Source organism: Phaseolus vulgaris, chromosome 2, assembly GCF_000499845.2.
Source record: "Phaseolus vulgaris cultivar G19833 chromosome 2, P. vulgaris v2.0, whole genome shotgun sequence".
NCBI lineage: Eukaryota > Viridiplantae > Streptophyta > Magnoliopsida > Fabales > Fabaceae > Phaseolus > Phaseolus vulgaris.
Genome location: NC_023758.2, coordinates 36,420,432 through 36,439,281, shown reverse-complemented (window position 1 = coordinate 36,439,281; position 18,850 = coordinate 36,420,432). Strand labels below are relative to the sequence as shown.

The window sequence follows — 18,850 nt, the reverse complement described above, 5'->3', positions numbered from 1 at the left end:
CAAATTTGGTACTTGTTTAAACTAAAGAAATTATTATATTAATATTTATTTAGATAAATATAACATGTTATAATGTTATATTGTTATCCACCTATATGAATTATTATATAATTAAGATAGTTCATTTTTATAATAATTACTTTAAATTTTAAATTTAAGATGTTTTAAATTTATTGATAGGATAAAAATGTTTAAGATAATAGTATATCAAAATTAATTTATTTTAAGAAAATAACGAAGCTTTTTACTGATGCCACTTTAATTTTATTATAAAAGAGATCATTCATTCAAAGAATTATACTAAACGCTTGATCGTGGTTTCCACCTTCTCCACTATAAAAATAGTCAACTGTAAAGCTGGTAAAAAGTCAAGGAAAACGTTAAGGTTTTTTTAGTTTAATTTTTGGGACAGTGTGTTTTTGTTTGTATTTTCTTTTTCAAAGTTATCTTTTGATCCTTATGGTTTTAAATTGATGTATTCAGTCTTCTAACTTTTAAATATATTATTTTAATAAATTTTTATATTTAAATTTAATGTTTGATGACCGTTTTTTATTATTATTATATTCTATATGTTTTATTTTCATTTTTTTAATAATAATAAATTCAGTCCAATGTATAATCTTGTATTTAAACAAGATTCTTCATCAAAAACTTTCTTTATATCAACGAGTAAAGTATAAATATCTATCTTCCACATATAATTGTATGGGTTTAGAGTGTAAGATTTAAGATTATAATTGTATAGTAATATTATTGATATATTTTTATGATATTTGTTCTCACTTTATTTCAGGTATCTTGTTTTTTTTTTTTAAATAAAAATGATAGAAATATATTGAGATATGTATACATGGTGTCTTCATATGTTAGACACTTTTCTGTAGTGGTAAATGTTTTGTTTCCAGAACTTCAGTTGAATGTGGACACATAGAAAATACAGTAACTTTCCGAGGAAAATAAACACTATCAGATGGAACCGTTAATATCTCAATTACAAGACTAGTTATCATTACTTTTACTATACTCACAACTACAACCCTTGTTAATCCATTTTAAACTATACAAGTGGATTAATTTGGAGAAGATTAAATTGTAAATTTTGTAAAAATATATGTATGTATACATAATTGTAAATATATCAATTTGTGAATAAAAATCTTGTAATGACATATGAAATGTTCTTTCTCCAAGCATACTTTCAATATCCGTCTGATACTTATAGGAGGATATAAAATAGATAGTTTAATGGAATAGAGGTGTGTCTAAAAAAAATTATAGTTATGTTGCTTAGTAGACAAAGTTTACTTATCATTTGTCTAAAGAATAATTCATCAGACAAAGTAATAAAATTAAATTATTTTTGCGTATGATGGAATCATAATAACATGTATTTTTTTATTCTTGTTGTTATCCTAATTGATACACCATCATCTAGTAAACAGAGAGGAAACCTTTGTGTCTGAGGATCTAATAAATTTTGATTCGATAGAATTTTTGTAAACATGTTATTAGTAGATGTGACACTTGTACCAAGCCAAAACACCATGTTCCACTAGCTCATTTTCCTTCCATTTTCCCAAGTAACACTCTTTTCTAATAGGGACTCTTCTCAAGTCATTTATCTTCCTAAAAGATTATTCTTATTCCTTATCTTACTTACCCATATACATTTTCATTGAACCATCTACCCTTTCTTCCAACCCTTCTTTCATTTCATTTTTTTTCATCTATCTTCATTTATTACCGTATTTATCACATTTATTATATCTCTTTTTCTTATTTATATAAAATCTCTTGAAATATTTACTACTACTCCCTCCATTTCATTGTTTAAGTTTTTAATAATTGTTTAAAGCAAGTCTGATTTACTTCTTCCAAAGTAATAATTCCACTTTTATTTTAACATTATCTTAAATAAATATTGATATTAATTTATATATTTTATTATTACCTGCGATAACTAATATAAGTAAGAAAGAATATTACTTTCTTAATATTCATTAGTATATTGTAATTCAAAAATTAATTAAATATGTTTCTTAATTATTTATAGTGTAAGAATATTTTAATAAAAATGATTTAATCAAGTTTTAAGTTGTCAAAAATATGGGTATTTTAATTGCATAATTATTATCTTACTCCATCATTTTATTTATTTCTTTTGCATGTGTTAAGAAACGTAAGATTCATTTTATTTATTTCTTTTGCATGTGTTAAGAAACGTAAGATTTTGTGATTAATATAAAATTGTATTAATGTAAAATGATAAGTGACATTTATACATTTAATTGAAAACATGTTGAATAATGAGGTCACCAAACTCCTCGATACCTTCCATGTCATCACCTATAGTAAGTCACCATCATTTATATAAGTGACAACGATAATCACTTGTTATTCAAAACGTTTTCAATGAAAATAATAAAAATCACTTATCATTTTATATCATCACAATCATCACCGAATGATTTTATATTAATTACAAAATCTCACATTTGTTAACATGTGACGTGGAGACAAATATTAAGATAATCACTAGTGCAGATAAGTTAAACAAATGCGGCTATTTTAAATTTACAAATGCGGTCATAGAACCGCATTTGATCAACACGCATTTGTAAATCTGGAATTTACAAATGCGGTCCTATGACCGCATTCATAAATCACATTTACAAATGCGGTCATTTTAGGTAACCGCATTTGTATATTATTCTGAATTAGGGAGTGGGTTTGGGGTTTAGGATTTATGAATGCGGTCTTGGTAAAAACCGCATTCATAAATCACTATTTACAAATGCAGTCATTTACCAAGACCGCATTTGTAAATAGCAAATTCACATTTACAAATGCGGTCTTGGTAAATGACCGCATTTGTAAATAGTGCTTTTTTTTTTTTGGTACATCCTGTTTTGTGCAGAAACCATATATTTAAATAACCTGCATAATGATTAAACCCAGCCAGACAAATACAAAAATGTAGTAACCAATTGAAATCATCAAAATGTACATTTACAAGTGATCAAATTACATATAATAAAACCACTAATATTGTTTACTTATGCTAGAGTTATAAAAATTAATGAAGTATGTGGACCAAGAATCTCTAACATATGAAATGCCTTCCTCACTCATTGGTGTTTCTTCTGTGAATAACTGCATTGCAAAGTTGACATAAATTAGTTTCTAGATATATATATATATATGTTCAAGAATTATAAAAATGATTTAACATATACCTCCTTACAACCAGTTTTAACACCTAGTCTTATAATGGTAATCATCCATTGCATAATGTAATAGCCACACTCATAGCTTCCTGGTTGTTTATTACACTATATAATTCAATAAAAAGTAATATGTTAGTATATTGATAAACAATGATAATAGAGAAAGAAAAAAATTACAAACCTTTACTCTTATGTAGTTCAAATTATTTGAACTGGATCGACCTTTTAGGATGTTATATCCACGCCATGAACTGGTTAATACAAAAAACCTCGTTAGTAGATGGTTAATTAGTAACATATACAAAGTTAAGTTTATACTATACTTACGTATCAATGATATCCTTAAATTTTGTGGGCATCTTCTTGTGTAGGGAACAGAACCACACAACAGTCTTATCAACCATTGATAAGACAAGTAACTGCCAATGATGCCTATATGATCATTGAAAAGAGTTAGTAAATATTTAAAACATGAAATAATAATAATTGATGACATATAATTAAACTTACTCATTAATGTAAGGGCATAAATAAATTTGTTTTCCCTCTTTTTCCAGGATGTTAGTGATGTATGCTTGAGTCTCAGTTGAGTTTGGTCCAACGGGATTAGTATATGCAGGATCTACGAATCCATACATATTTTCCTTCCCCTCAGTGATACAGACTTTATGCAAAAACCTACAAGTTTTTAGTTAAAGCATAATCAATAATAATTTAACATAAAGTAAATTGAATAATAGGTAAAGATACTTACATCATAAAAAATTGAATTATAATTATATTGAGCTCCTGGTTCCCAGATATAAATTCTGATAAATCTGTGTTGTAAATCATCAGTGGCAGTTCAGTGTTGATTTGGAAAAATGTATTATCCCACGGAACTGGAAAAGGATCATTGCCAATCTGACTAGCAATGAGACGTAGGGAAGCCATAGGATCGTCAACTGGAACCTCACGCTTCTTTTTCGGACTTGGTGGCTGAAAAGGTTCCTACAAGATAAACAACATTTGTATTAAATTATATGTAATATATAAATATAAATAAAAAATAATATAATGAAATGAAATTATTACATGAGGTTCGGGCATAGATCGAATGAGCTCTCTGGGCCAGGCAACGAATGTCTGAAATGCATCGGCCACAGTGGTTACCTCATCTGAAGGTAGTGGAACACGAGCATCAGGAAATCGTACTTTTTCAACTGTTACCTTCGCCACATCAGGGGAGAGAGGAACGTTATGTAAGGTGGTGGCGTTTTTATAGACTTTTCCAAGTGCCACCACCCGAGGAAGTTTGCCGCCCACTACCAGTAGCTCACAATCCTCTGTCTGCCCATTGATATCATCCCCTGATGTTGGAGGAGCCGCACAACTCCCCTTTGTGCTCTTGGGAGTGGGACTAACAAGGGGTTCAATCGGCTCAGCACAAACTTGTTGCGATAGAAACTCTTGTCGCATTCGATCATTCTCCTTTTTCATCTCCAGCCACATCAAATCAGTCTCCTTTCTCATCTCCTCCATTATTTCTTCACGTAACTTAGTCTTCATTTGAGTTTCCTTCTTGGAGGAGGAGGATGGCTGTCGTTCTGAAACTCCAAAATAAAGTTTAATTCCGACCCCTTGTCCAGCGGCACGAACACGACCAGAGTGTTCAGGTCGTCCAATTGCTTCAACCAGGATATCGTGACGACCTTCAGCAACAAATGTACCGTCGGATTCCAAGGAATCCTGCAAGAGTACACAAAAATCATATTTTCAATCATTAATATAATTAATGCTTTAAAAAAATTGAAAATAACAAAAATAACTTACAATTTTTTCGATTATAACCCCGGATTGCTCGGAACTTGGTGCACCCGACTTTTTAATTCGGGCCCTCTTCCATTTTTCATGGCGAAAAGGTGGTGGAGGAGAAGTGACCCCTATTTCCACATTCTCAGAATACGTCCCCTGTTGAGATTTCTCCTTTTCCACCATCAGTGTTTGCTCAAGTTTTCTATAGCCCGAACGAGACATAACGTGCGGGGTAAGATTCTTCAAAGCTATCTCTTGAGCTTTCTTCCGACGATCCTGTCATAATTGAAATAAACAAACTGAAGTAAATAAGATAAACTTATTAATGTTATATAAACAAAAAAGTTACTTCACTTACCATCCAAGCCTCATTTTCACGGCTTTCTCTAAAAAGACGCCATGTCTCTTCATCAATATGTTGGTACTTTAAACATGGATTTTCGTCTTTAAGGTCGCCAAAAATGTATCTCGAAGTCAGTATTGACTTAAAGGTACGAAATTTAAGTGCGATATTGGATAATATCTTTGATCGAAGCGGTTCCACATCAGGAATGTCAAAGTTTGCCTAGAAAATAACATCATCAAATTAAAATTAATTAATCAATATTAAAAAGCATTATATGATAACAATAATAATGTAAAGCTTACCAGAACATCCTCCCATAGCATGTTCCGATCAACCTCTGAAACCTCATCCCATGAATTAATCAAAATGGAGAGCCTCTCACGAGAAACAACTCCAAGATAGCTCATAAACTCATCTGCCTTAGGACCAAAAGCCACTCCAGTGTTGACGTCAATGTCAACATGTGTCTTCTCACCAGCAACACGTCTCAATGCAAGACGCTTCAATCTAGTAGGTCCTCTACTGCCTCGTCCAGATCGAGGTCTATCTGGAGTCTGGTCGTCATTCATGTCTCTGTTAAAAAAATTAGGTAACAAACATTAGTTAATGTGCATCGAATTAAAATCATATAAAAATAATACAAAAAATTCTAAATGCTTATTTACATGTTGCATGTGGGTTGAATGTTTATATGTAAATTCCTTCACTATGGTCTTTACGGGTTGCATGTACATCATCAAGTACATCGTCATCTTTATTAGTTATCATTGGTGTGAATGAACGAGTTTCGCCATATTCAATATCATCTATGGCTTACCCTTGTTTTTTCCCGTGTAAAACGACATACCAATGTTCTGACGTAGGATCTTTCACATAGAAAACCTGAGATGCTTGTTGAACCATTATAAATGGCTCATCTCGATACCCTATCTTTCGAAAGTCAATTAGTGTGAATCCTGATTCATCAATTTTAACCCCACTTTTATTATCAACCCATTTACACTTGAAAACTGGAACGAAAAACTTAGTGTAGTCAATCTCCCATATCTCTTCTATAAACCCATAGTATGCCATTGATCCAAGTACTGGATTTGTATCTTTCGAAGTCGAAAACTGCATTGACTCGGCTTCAAGAGTAACACCAGAATTTTGAACTGTACTCTTTTCATCCAGGGACTTCGTGTAAAATATACAATTATTCACTTCGTACGCTGTACATGAAATGACATCAAACTTCAATCCAGCAGCCAACCAAGTCAATGTCTCTGATGCCGTTGAATCCTTGAACACCTCATCTTTAAACCAAGGCATGAAAGTTCTATTATGTTCCATCAAGACCCATTTCTCTGCTTGTCTTGGGTTATTTGCCTTCACAATGGCTTTATGAGCTTCTATGTAAGGTACAACTTCATCTGTGTTATTCAATATGTACAAATGTGCTTGCAAGACTTCTGATACGAGATTTGCTTACAATATTCACACCACGTAAACATTTACTTGTAGAACGCCTGTGGTGCCATGAATTAGCTGGAACACCTATTGGATTTGCTTTTGTCATGTACTCTGAACAAAATTCAATATTTTCTTCAGCTATGTACCTTTCAATCATTGAAGCCTCTGGACGATAATGATTTTTCACATAACCTTTCAAAATTTTCATATACCGCTCAACAGGATACATCCATCTTAAGTACACTGGTCCACACAATCTAACCTCTCTTACCAGATGCACCACTAGATGAACCATGATGTCAAAAAAAGACGGAGGAAAAAACATTTCCAATTCACACAAGATAACAACAATTTCATTTTGAAGTTCATCTAGTTTAGAGGGATCAATGACTTTACAACAGATGGAAGAGAAGAATGAGCACAAACGGGTTATGGTGTGTCTAACATTTTTTGGTAAGATCCCACGGATAGCTACCGGCAACAACTGTTGTATCAAGATGTGACAATCATGAGACTTCAACCCAATTAACTTCAAATCTTGCATTGACACTAGACTCTTCACATTTGAGGAATGTCCTTGTGGCACTTTTACACCCTTTAGACATTGACAAAAACTAATTTTTTCATCTTTTGACATTGTGTAACAGGCTGGGGGCAAATATGTACGCTTACCCATTTGTATGGGTGCCAACTCGCCGCGTATGTTCATCTCAATCAAATCTAAACGAGCATTTAGACCATCCTTCGTCTTCCCGTTAATGTTAAGAAGTGTACCAATTAAGCTATCACACACATTCTTCTCAACATGCATTACATCTATACAATGTCTGACTTCTAACCTCGACCAGTACGGAAGATCAAAGAAGATTGATTTCTTCTTCCAAATATTTGTCACAGATGACTTTTTTTTGGACTTGCCGAAGGTGTGGTCTATGTTATTTACCTTTTCGTAAACCTCAACACCGGTTAATGGAGTTGGTGGACCACTACCCTCTTGGTGTCCATTAAAGGCTTTTTTCAACCTCCGGTAAGGATGATGACTTCTAAGAAACCTCCGATGCCGAAGATATACTGTTTTCCTTCCATGTTTCAATTGTTGAGAAGCAGTGTCTTCTTCGCATATTGGACACGCTTTGTGACCCTTAACACTATAACCTGATAAGTTACCATATGCCGGAAAGTCATTGATGGTGCAAAATAACATGGCATGAAGCTTGAAAGTTTCATTAGCAAATCCGTCAAATACTTCGACACCCTGGTCCCACATTAACTTCAAATCTTCAATTAGGGGACTTAGATAAACATCAATATCATTCCCTGGTTGTTTCGGACCGGATATCATCATAGACAACATCATGTATTTTCGCTTCATGCACAATCCAGGAGGTAAGTTGTAAATAACTAGTAATACAGGCCATGAACTGTGATTTGTACTCATATTACCAAACGGATTCATTCCGTCTGTAGCTAAACCAAGTCAGATATTTCTTGATTCTTTACCAAATTCTGGAAAGTCATCATCAAATTTCTTCCATTGAATAGAATCAGCTGGATGTCGGTACATGCCATCGCATTTCCTCTCATCTGCATGCCATCTAAGATTCTTAGCATCGTCTGGGTTTGCAAACAAACGCTTCATCCTTGGAATGATGGGAAGATACCACATAACCTTCATTGGGGGTTCATGCTTTTCCATGTCATCAATAGAATCATCATCTTTTTGTTTCAACTTATAACGTGATAACCCACACCTCGGACAACTTTTCAACAATTCAAAATCTTTCCGGTATAATATACAATCATTAGGACATGCATGTATCTTTTTGTACTCCATACCCATTAGACAAAGAATCTTTTTTGCCTCGTAATTACGATTAGGTAGACTATTTCCCTCTGGAAGCATATCCTTCAACAGCTGGAGCAATTCCGTGAAGCTTTTATCAGTCCATCCGTTTATTGCCTTCAAATTCATCAATCTTAACACCGCCGACAACCGTGTGAAGTTAGTTGATCCAGGATACAAAGGAGTCTCTGCATCTTTTGACATACTTTCATATCCATGCGCTTTTGCAAAACACTCAGCTCCCACATCACGAATCATGTCCTCCAATCGATCATCATCTCCATCATCGTGTACTGCTTCATCCATGGTAGAACCCACATATTCTTCAGTTACGGAAACACGTGGTAAATTTAATAATTCACCATGCCATGTCCAAGTTGTATAAGATCGAAGAAACCCATCACATAGCAAGTGTTCCCTCATGATATTCACATCCAGTATCCTTCCATTCAAACAGTTAACGCACGGACACCTGATCTTTGCTCCATCATGACCACTAATAATCGCGTTACGCTGCGCAAATTGTATAAATTCCTCTACTCCCCTTTCGTACTCATCACTTATACGAACAGCATTAATCCAACTTCGATCCATTATATATTCTGGAATATAGTTAGGATTTTCTAATAATTAGTATTCTCTTCAATCTCACACATTTGCCGAGGGTCGAACACCCCCGGACTCAATCTAAACACGATATTTCTATTCTAAAAGTAACAATAACTAACATATAACATAAAACTTTTATTAAAATGTAATTAACAACTAACTAAATATGTCACTTCTAAAATTAAAATTCTAGAACAAAGTTTAATACACTATAGAATTATAATTCCATAAAGATTAATATCATATTCATTTTTATTTAAGTAAAAGTAGTTTAAAGTGACAATTATAAAAAATAAATGATGCCAGGGAAAAAAAGAAAGATATGCAAAGAGAAAGTGCAAAAAATAAAAATAATTACAAAAATAGAATTTATATATAATATAAATTTAAGAAAATAGAAATTATATAATACAAAAATTCAAAATACACACAAATATATAAATTATTAGTTATTAGTTATACATTCCAAGTTGTATTAGTTATTAATTAAATATATATTATAATACAGAAAAATAAAAATTCAAAATATTAAATATGAATTCAAAATTTTAAATATAAATTCAAAATATTAAATAAATACAACACCAACCTTTAGGTTGATGGTGATCGGAGACGAAGACGAAGGCGGTGGCGGAAGCAGTGGCAGTGGCGGTGGCGGAAGCAGTGGCGGTGGCGGAGCAGAAAAAACTAGCGAACCAATAGAACAGTAACCACCTATATGCAGAAAACGAGTAAGGAAACGAAATGACAATGCCAAGGAAGTGAATAATGACAATGACAAAAACGAAAACGAAAACAAACGTTGAAGCAGAGAGAGCTGAAACTTACAATGCAAAGCGGAGAGAGCTGAGAACGTTGAAACGAAGAGCGGAGAAGACGAAAGTGAAAGTGAAAACCAGTGGCGCGCTTCTATTTTAGGGTAAAATTGATTTACAAATGCGGTCTTACCCTAGAACCGCATTTGTAAATCAATTTAATTACAAAAATGTCACCGCGTTTTTTACAAATGCGTTTAAACGCAAAACCGCACTAAATAAATGGTCGTTGTTTTCAAATTTTGTACTAGTGAATAATCATCTCATCCACTTAACCCAAAAATACTCTATAAAATATATAAAAAATTTAAGTATTTAATAAATAATTTTTTTAATAAGAACATATAAAAAAAACACCTGAATTACTAAAGACTTGAAATTTAATTAAGTGTAACAAATTATCATTAATTTATTTAATATGTGCAAAAAAAAAAGATAAAATAACACGGAGGAAGTTTTTTATTTCTTTTATTTACCCTCTTCCATAACTACTATACGTTAAGTTATAAATTCGTATAAAAAACGTATGATTAATTGGTCTTAGTTCATTTCTCAACTCTCTTTATTTATGACCTTATTAATTGCATTTAATATTTTCTCTTTCTTTTATTTCTTCTCTTATTCTTATCTTCCATTTATTAAACACGGAAGAAGTTTTATTTATTTTTTATTTACCCTCTTCCATAACTACTATACGTTTAAGTTATAAATTCGTATGATTAATTGGTCTAGTTTATTTCTCAACTCTTTATTTATGACCTTATTAATTGCATTTAATCTTTTCTCTTTCCTTTATTTCTTCTCTTATTTTTATCTTCCATTTATTAAACTCAAAGGTTTTCTTCCAACCTTTAACACTAAAAAAATACATCAAAAATTCTTAAATATAAACTAATTTTATAGATGAAAAAAATAATTAATTATTATATTAATTAAATTAAATATTATTTTAAAGACTAAAAAAATTATTGATATTTAAAATAGTTCATATTATTGATAAATAATTTCTAAATTGATATTTAATTATTTATCAATATTTTAGATATCAATAACCTTTTTAATCTATAAAATAATATATAATTTAGTGAATATAACAACTAATTATTTTTTTAAAATTAATTTATATTTAATAATTTTCTAATATAGTATATTTCACAACCGTTTATAAAATAAAATATTAAATTATAATAAAATAATAATTTCTTTAAATATTAAATGAATGAAAATGGTGTGTCAATCTAAACCATAAACCTTAAATTCTAAACTTACCGCTCCTAATAAAGACGATAAGTCAAATATAGGGACTTCCTTATGATAGTGGTAAGTTGACACCATTTACATCTAACATATTATTATTTTATTATAATTTAATATTTTTTATAGAAATGGAAAACTTTTCTTTGACACCAAAAATAAGTTTTACAACTCTCTACATTACAAGAAAATTATTAAATAAAAACTAATTTTAGATAACAAAATAATTAGTTACTATTTGACTAAATTAGAGACCATTTTATAAAATAAAAAAATTATTGATATGTAAAGTAGTTTCTATTATTAATAAAAAAATTATAAAATAACTTCTAAATTGATATCTAACCATTAATTATCAAAATTTTAACTACTTATTTCTTTGTATTCTAAATTAGTCTCTATTAATCTTTTATAAACTAATTTATAATCTAAAATATTAGTAGCTAAAATTTTGATAGCTAATTTAAATATCAATTTAAAAACTCTTTTATAATTTTTTATTAATAATAAAAATTATTTTAGATACTAATAATTTTATAATCTCGTATCTAATTCAGTAAATATAATAATTAATTATTTTTAATTTTTAAATTTAGTTATTATTTAACTATTTTATTGTAATATTATAATAATATTTTTAATTAAAAAATAAAATAAAAATAATTATATTAATATTTTAGGATGTTAGGTATATGTATTTACTATTCCCTATGTTAAAATATCACCACCACTCTATAGGAATGGGAATAATACATTGAAAATTCCAAATTTTTATACCACCTCATTACAATACTATTATTTTAATATTCTTTTATATCATTTAACTCCAAATTTCCTTTTATTATATATATTGATTTTTACCAAAAACTATCCTTTTTCGTAATAGGAATAGATGTGTCAAAAGTAAGTTTTCCCATCTTTATATTCTGTGGCTCCCTCCTTTCAAATGTGCCACTGAAGTATTGAACTAAGGAGTCTCCGAATCCATGCACAACAGCCATGTCTACAATCATAATCTTTATCTCAATCTTTCTGCTCCAGTCTGCAATGGCAGTTTCTGACACCATTCCCCAATGTCTCTCTCTTCATTCTGACCCCTCCCATCCAATCTCTGCTGTAACCTATTTCCCAAACAACTCCTCATACCCTCCCATCTTGGAGGCCTACATCAGAAACCTCAGATTCAGTTCTCCCACAACTCCAAAACCATCCTTCATTGTGGCACCGAACCACGTTTCCCACATCCAAGCCTCCATCATCTGCTGCAAAAAATTCGGCCTTGAGATGAGAATAAGAAGTGGGGGCCATGACTATGATGGCCTTTCGTACGTGGCAAAAGCCCCATTTGCCATTTTGGACATGTTTATGTTGAGATCAGTGAAGGTCAACGTGCAGGACCAGAGTGTGTGGGTTGACTCGGGGTCAACGATTGGTGAACTTTATTACCAGATTGCCGAGAAGAGCAAGATCCTTGGTTTCCCAGCTGGGGTGTGTCACACTGTTGGCGTTGGAGGGCACTTCAGTGGAGGGGGGTATGGGAACATGATGAGAAGGTTTGGCATCTCTGTGGATCATATTGTGGATGCCCTAATTGTGGATGCTGAAGGGAGAGTCTTGGACAGGAAAGGAATGGGGGAGGATCTTTTCTGGGCCATTAGAGGAGGTGGGGGAGCAAGCTTTGGGGTCATTGTTTCATGGAAAATCAAGTTGGTTCCTGTGCCTCAAGTTGTAACAGTTTTCAGAATTGAGAAAACATTGGAACAAGGTGCCAGTGATATTGTTCATCAGTGGCAATATGTTGCTAACAAGATACATGATGGCTTGTTTATTAGAGTGGTTATTAGTCCTGTGACGAGAATGGGTAAGAAGACGATAAGGGCCAAGTTCAACGCTTTGTTTCTGGGAAATGCACAAGAGCTGGTTCATGTGATGAATGCGAGCTTCCCTCAATTGGGTTTAGTTGGTGAACAGTGCACTCAAATGAGTTGGATCGATTCCGTGTTGTTTTGGGATAATCATCCAGTGGGGACTTCGGCTAATGCTTTGCTTCAAAGGCATGATGCACCAGAGAAATTCCTGAAGAAGAAATCAGATTACGTGCAGAAACCCATTTCCAAAACGGACCTTGAAGGTATATGGAAGAAGATGATGGAACTAGAAAAGCCTGTTTTCACATTCAACCCCTATGGCGGGAAAATGAGTGAGATTTCTGAGCAGGAAACACCATTTCCACACAGGGCTGGTAACTTGTATAAAATTCAGTACTCCGTGAATTGGAAAGAGAAGGGTGAAGATGTTGCTAATGGATATTTATCTTCGATTCGGAGCCTCTATGATTACATGACCCCTTATGTGTCAAGTTCACCTAGAAGTTCATATTTGAACTATAGGGATGTTGATATAGGTGTCAATGGACGTGGAAATGCTACTTATGCAGAGGCTAGTGTTTGGGGTAAGAAGTATTTCAAAACAAACTTTGATAGGCTGGTAAAGATAAAGACCAGAGTAGATCCAAGCAATTTTTTCAGATATGAACAGAGCATTCCATCACTTGCATCTGCTCATGGTATTGTGTCAGAATAGAACAACCCTTGAAGGCTTAACGAGGTATAAAATAAAGGTCCAATTGAGGACAAGTATCTATAATTAGCATCTGGAAAACCAGTTTAGACTTGTACTTTGCCATAAAATTCTACTGGTTATATGCAATAGTATTTAACCAGATTCAAGAACTCTTATTTTATTTTTATTCCAATTGTATGTTGAGATTGCTACCTATAAAAAGTTATAGTGGAATATAGTTTATTGGTGGCTTTTCGATCATTTTTTTTAAGTGTTTATTCATTTGCTTCATGTAGTGTTTAGTTCATTTAGTCATTTAGGAACTTAACTGTGTTTAGAAAACAATTAATTAGTATTATAAATGTAAAATTAAAATTAGGAAAACGTTACTTTGAAAATTAGTATTATAACGAATGCTATAACTTTTTATTGCGTGATTTTCGTTTATAAACTTTTTAAACTAGTTGTTAAACTATATATAAATTTTTTTATTTTTTTCTTCGGTTGCTTTTTCGTTTTTGTCATCACCTATAAAGACTTATCCAGTGTTTTGGTAGAAACAGTGGCCGATATTTAAAAAATAATTTGGGGGTCAATATAATTAAGTAATAATATATAAAATAAAAATTAATTCATGGGGATGATTTTAAATATTAATACGTGCTAAAATACTCTAGTCTTGATACCAATATCCAGCAATAAGGAAAACCATGTTTTGAAATCTACTTTTTTTTCCACAAACAATCAGTTGAGAACTTATTTAATAATAAAGCATTAAATTAAGATATTTAATTAAAAAATAAATTAAATCATTTAATAGAAAAATAACTGCAAAATGATTGTCAAACAGTTGATATGAAGCCATTCTATTAAGAAGTAAGAATTGGAGTATTTTTTTTTTTTCGTTTTTACTAATGTGGAGTCGCTTTCAAAAAAATTACAAATCTGGACAAGTCATGTCAATCTGAAGTCGTGTCAAGTTGGCACAACTTAGTCCACGTCATATATATATATATATATATATATATATATTAAATTTTCTTATTTATATATTGAGTAATAAGTTATCTAATGTTTAAAATTAATTTGATACATAATTTTCTAAGGGTGTTAGTTTTAAGCAATAGATTAATCCATGAAATAGATTATTCAATTCTAAATAAACAAAAAAAATGTTCATATTACATAACCGAAGGTTACAATAAAAGCAATTGTCTGCACAAACAAGCTTGATAATAAAATTCAATTTCAAGTTTGATTATTAATTTCCTCATTTTCTTTACCTAAGTATTTATTCTTTCATAAAAAAAATTATTTATCAAATTAATTTCAAATATTACATAACTTATAATTTTAATTTTAATTAAATGATTATAATATATTTATTTATTAAAAACAAGAAAATTTAAAAATGATGTGGACAAAGTCGTGCCAACTTGGCACGATTTCAGGTTGACGTGGCAGAAGTTGTGCCAAGTTGACACGACTTCAGACTGACGTAGCAAAGTCGTGCCAACTTGACACGACTTTTATATATGAAGTCGTGCCAAGTTGGCACGACTTGTCCCAGATTTGTAATTTTTTTTACAGCGATCCCATTTTGATAAAAACAAAAAAAAAGCCCCATGATGATCAGAAAACCAAGAATTGGCCATGGTCTTCCATTTTCAAGGAGTAGACCCTTCGCTGATGAAGTATAAACGCTACTTAGATGGTAGACAATATGTGAGTATTAGACGGTGGTATGTGGATTAAACGCTATACATCATAATTTGAATTGATTGGCTTATTTTTTTTTCCTTTTTTTTTAATATATCTTCTTATGCTTGAATATGTTAATTTTGAATTTTATGATATCTTCAATTTTTTTCTTTTTCTTTTTGTAGATGTTTAAGACAGAAGACTCAGATTTCTAATTGACAGAAAACTAGGATTTGCAATCGACAAAAGACTTAGATTTGCAATCTTCTAATTTGATTTTGCTTCAAACCTATTTAAGATTCTAATTCTAAACACTAGCGCATAATTGCTAATCAAATACGGCTATTTTACATTTACAAATGCGGTTATAGAGCCGCATTTGATCAGCACGCAGTTGTAAATCAGAGAAATACAAATGCGGCTATAGAGCCGCATTTGTAAATGCGATTTACGAATGCGGTTATTTCAAATAACCGCATTTGTATATTATTCTGAATGAGCTCGCATTTGTATATTTTTCTGAATGAGCTGGGGTTTTAGGGGCACGTTGTTGGTGAAGAGTGAAAGGGGAGAAGAGGAAACACGGTAGCGGCGGCGGAAGCAGTGGCGGAGCGGCGAGAGCGAAATGCGACAGCGGCGGAAGCAATGGAAGAGTACACCTTCAAAATGCAGAGCGAAACCCATTAAAAACGAAAGCAATATGGAAAGCGAAAGCCATTGGAGTTCAATGCAGTTGTTAGGAGCAATGGAAACAAGAGAATAAGGGGCAATGCAGTTACGTACCTTCGAAAATGAAGAACTTCGCAACCAGAGAAAACGAAGAACAGATATGAGCGCAAACGAAGAATGAACGAAACTGTTGAGCGCCTAAATTTTTTAGGGTAAAAACCATTTACAAATGCGGCTAAACTTAAAAACCGCATTTGTAAATCAAGCTTTTTGATTTACAAATGCGGTTATTCATTTGTAAATCAAAATAATTTCAAAAATGCCACCGCGTTTTTTACTAATGCGTTTAAGCGCTGAACCGCATTAAATAAGGAGCGTTCTTTTCTTATTTTTGTACTAGTGAAAATATTTGCAATAGAATAAAAAATATATTTATAATATTTGTTTGAACAAATTTACTTAGGGAAAAGATGAATTTAAATGATACATAAAAAAGCAACCACAAAAACAATATTCCATAAAGCACGCAGATAATATATGATGATTTAGGGGTTTTTGACCATGATGGGGTTATTTTTTGTGGTTTTTATCAAAATGGGGTCCGTTTAAAAAAAATTACAAATTTAGCCAAGTCGTGCCAAATTGGCACGACTTCATATGTACAAATCGTTCTAATTTGACATGACTCTGTCATGTGATACTGAAGTCGTGCCAACTTGACACGACTTCTGTCACGTCATAATTTTTTTTTAATTTTTTTTTTATATATTGAGTAGTAAGTTATGTAATGTTAAAAATTAATTTGATACATAATTTTCTAAGAGTGTTAGTTTTAAGAAACAAAAAATTGGATAATCGTGTATCATAATTATTCATTTTTTTTCTGAAGTAATAATTTTTTTATCACAATTCAAATAATACATTTTTTATTTTTTTAATGTCATTTATATTAAAATATAAAAAGGTATAAGTACCGTAATTATTTTGAAATAATTAAATAATTTAAAAATAATTATATAAATTTTAAATAAGTCAAATAATATAAATAATTTTTAATTATTTTGAAATAATTAAATAATTTAAAAATAATTATATATCCAATTTTTTTTTCTTTAAAACTAACACTCTTAGAAAATTATGTATCAAATTAATTTTTAACATTACATAACTTACTATCCAATATATAAACAATAAAATTAAAATAAAAAATAAATAAAAAATTATGACGTGGCAGAAGTCGTGTCAAGTTGGCACGACTTCAGTATGACAGGCCAGAAGTCGTGCCAAGTTGACACGACTTTAGTATGACATGACAAAGTCGTGTCAAATTGAAACGATTTGTGCATATGAAGTCGTGCCTTGGCACGACTTGTCTAAATTTGTAATTTTTTTTAAACGGACCCTATTTTGGTAAAAACTAAACAAAATAATCCATCATGGTCAAAAACCCATGATTTAGTTCATTTGAAATCTCTTGTATATTTTATTTGAATGACTTTGTGAATCCCCACTAATACTAACCCATTTAATCACTTTTCTATATAGTTGATATTTGACAATGCTTTTTGGCATGTATTTGGTTTTTTCGTGTATGATCACTCTTTCGAGACAAATGAAATTGAGAATGAGGGTGCTATGTCTCCCTTCCCCCAAACTGCTATCCCATTAGATGTTGTTCGAGTGTAAAAAGAAAAGGGTTTTGAGGCTTTCAATAGTAATATTATATATCAAACACAAAACTCCATTAATAAAAACTCAAATAGATATATTTTATATGAAAAATTTAAAATAAAAAAATATTAAAAAAAGTAATGTTTTGCTTATTTCTAACTTCATAACATTTTTCAAGTACTACACACTAAAGATTGTCGATTCACTCGTTTCTATGCTCTTAGTTGATTCGCTCGAGTCACATGTACTCTTGTCTAGTCTTTTGTAAATAAAATAGAATAATATGTGAAGATACTTGTAAAGACATATAAATAGTGAAACTTGGTTCAAAAGATGAAATTTTAAATTTTGAAATCTCAGAATGAATGTGTGATGTAGATCTTAAGGATTCTCTTGGTCAAGTCGAAGTACAAATGTTGTCTTCTTTGGTGACTCTTGATGTCTAGAAAGTAGGAAAGTATTTTGTCAAAGAGTTTGAGGGTTAGATATTTGATTTTTTTTTATCAACAAATAATAGTAAATAGAAAGAAATTGAACATTTAAGGGATGTTCCAACTTTTAAGGGATGCTCCAACTTGTATAAAAAAAAGAAGTGTTAGCATTATTTTTTAGCTTACTAAACAAGCAAACCCAAAATGTTTGTGACAACCCACACCTCCTAAACCAGTTTCTGTAACCCTCCTAATAAACGAAGAACACTCATGGTAGGTTAATACTGCAACCAATCTATAGTTTTAGCTATAGACCATTCTAAAAATCTATAGCACATAAGTATAACTCTAATAGTAGAATCTTTTTATATTCTTATTCTAGTGATTATATGTCATGTGGTGTTTAGTCCTACTCCATTTCTTCTCATATCCTTAATAGAGTTATAAGTATTGTTGCTCGTAACTATATCAAA

General features: G+C 31.3%; 1 protein-coding gene and 1 long non-coding RNA gene across 2 annotated transcripts; one reads left to right on the top strand and one right to left on the bottom strand.

Moving 5' to 3' along the window:
* Positions 1-3,250: 3,250 nt before the first annotated feature.
* Positions 3,251-3,662, bottom strand: LOC137809733 (uncharacterized). Its single transcript, XR_011080803.1, has 3 exons — positions 3,558-3,662; positions 3,412-3,481; positions 3,251-3,335 (listed from the first exon to the last, which is right to left on the bottom strand). It is a non-coding gene; the product is annotated as an uncharacterized lncRNA (long non-coding RNA).
* Positions 3,663-12,342: 8,680 nt separating this feature from the next.
* On the top strand, positions 12,343-14,021 carry LOC137809732 (berberine bridge enzyme-like 8). The gene has a single exon (XM_068610821.1). It carries the CDS (start codon positions 12,343-12,345, stop codon positions 13,924-13,926), a length of 1,584 nt encoding a protein of 527 aa, XP_068466922.1. The 3' UTR covers positions 13,927-14,021.
* The last annotated feature ends 4,829 nt before the right edge of the window (positions 14,022-18,850 follow it).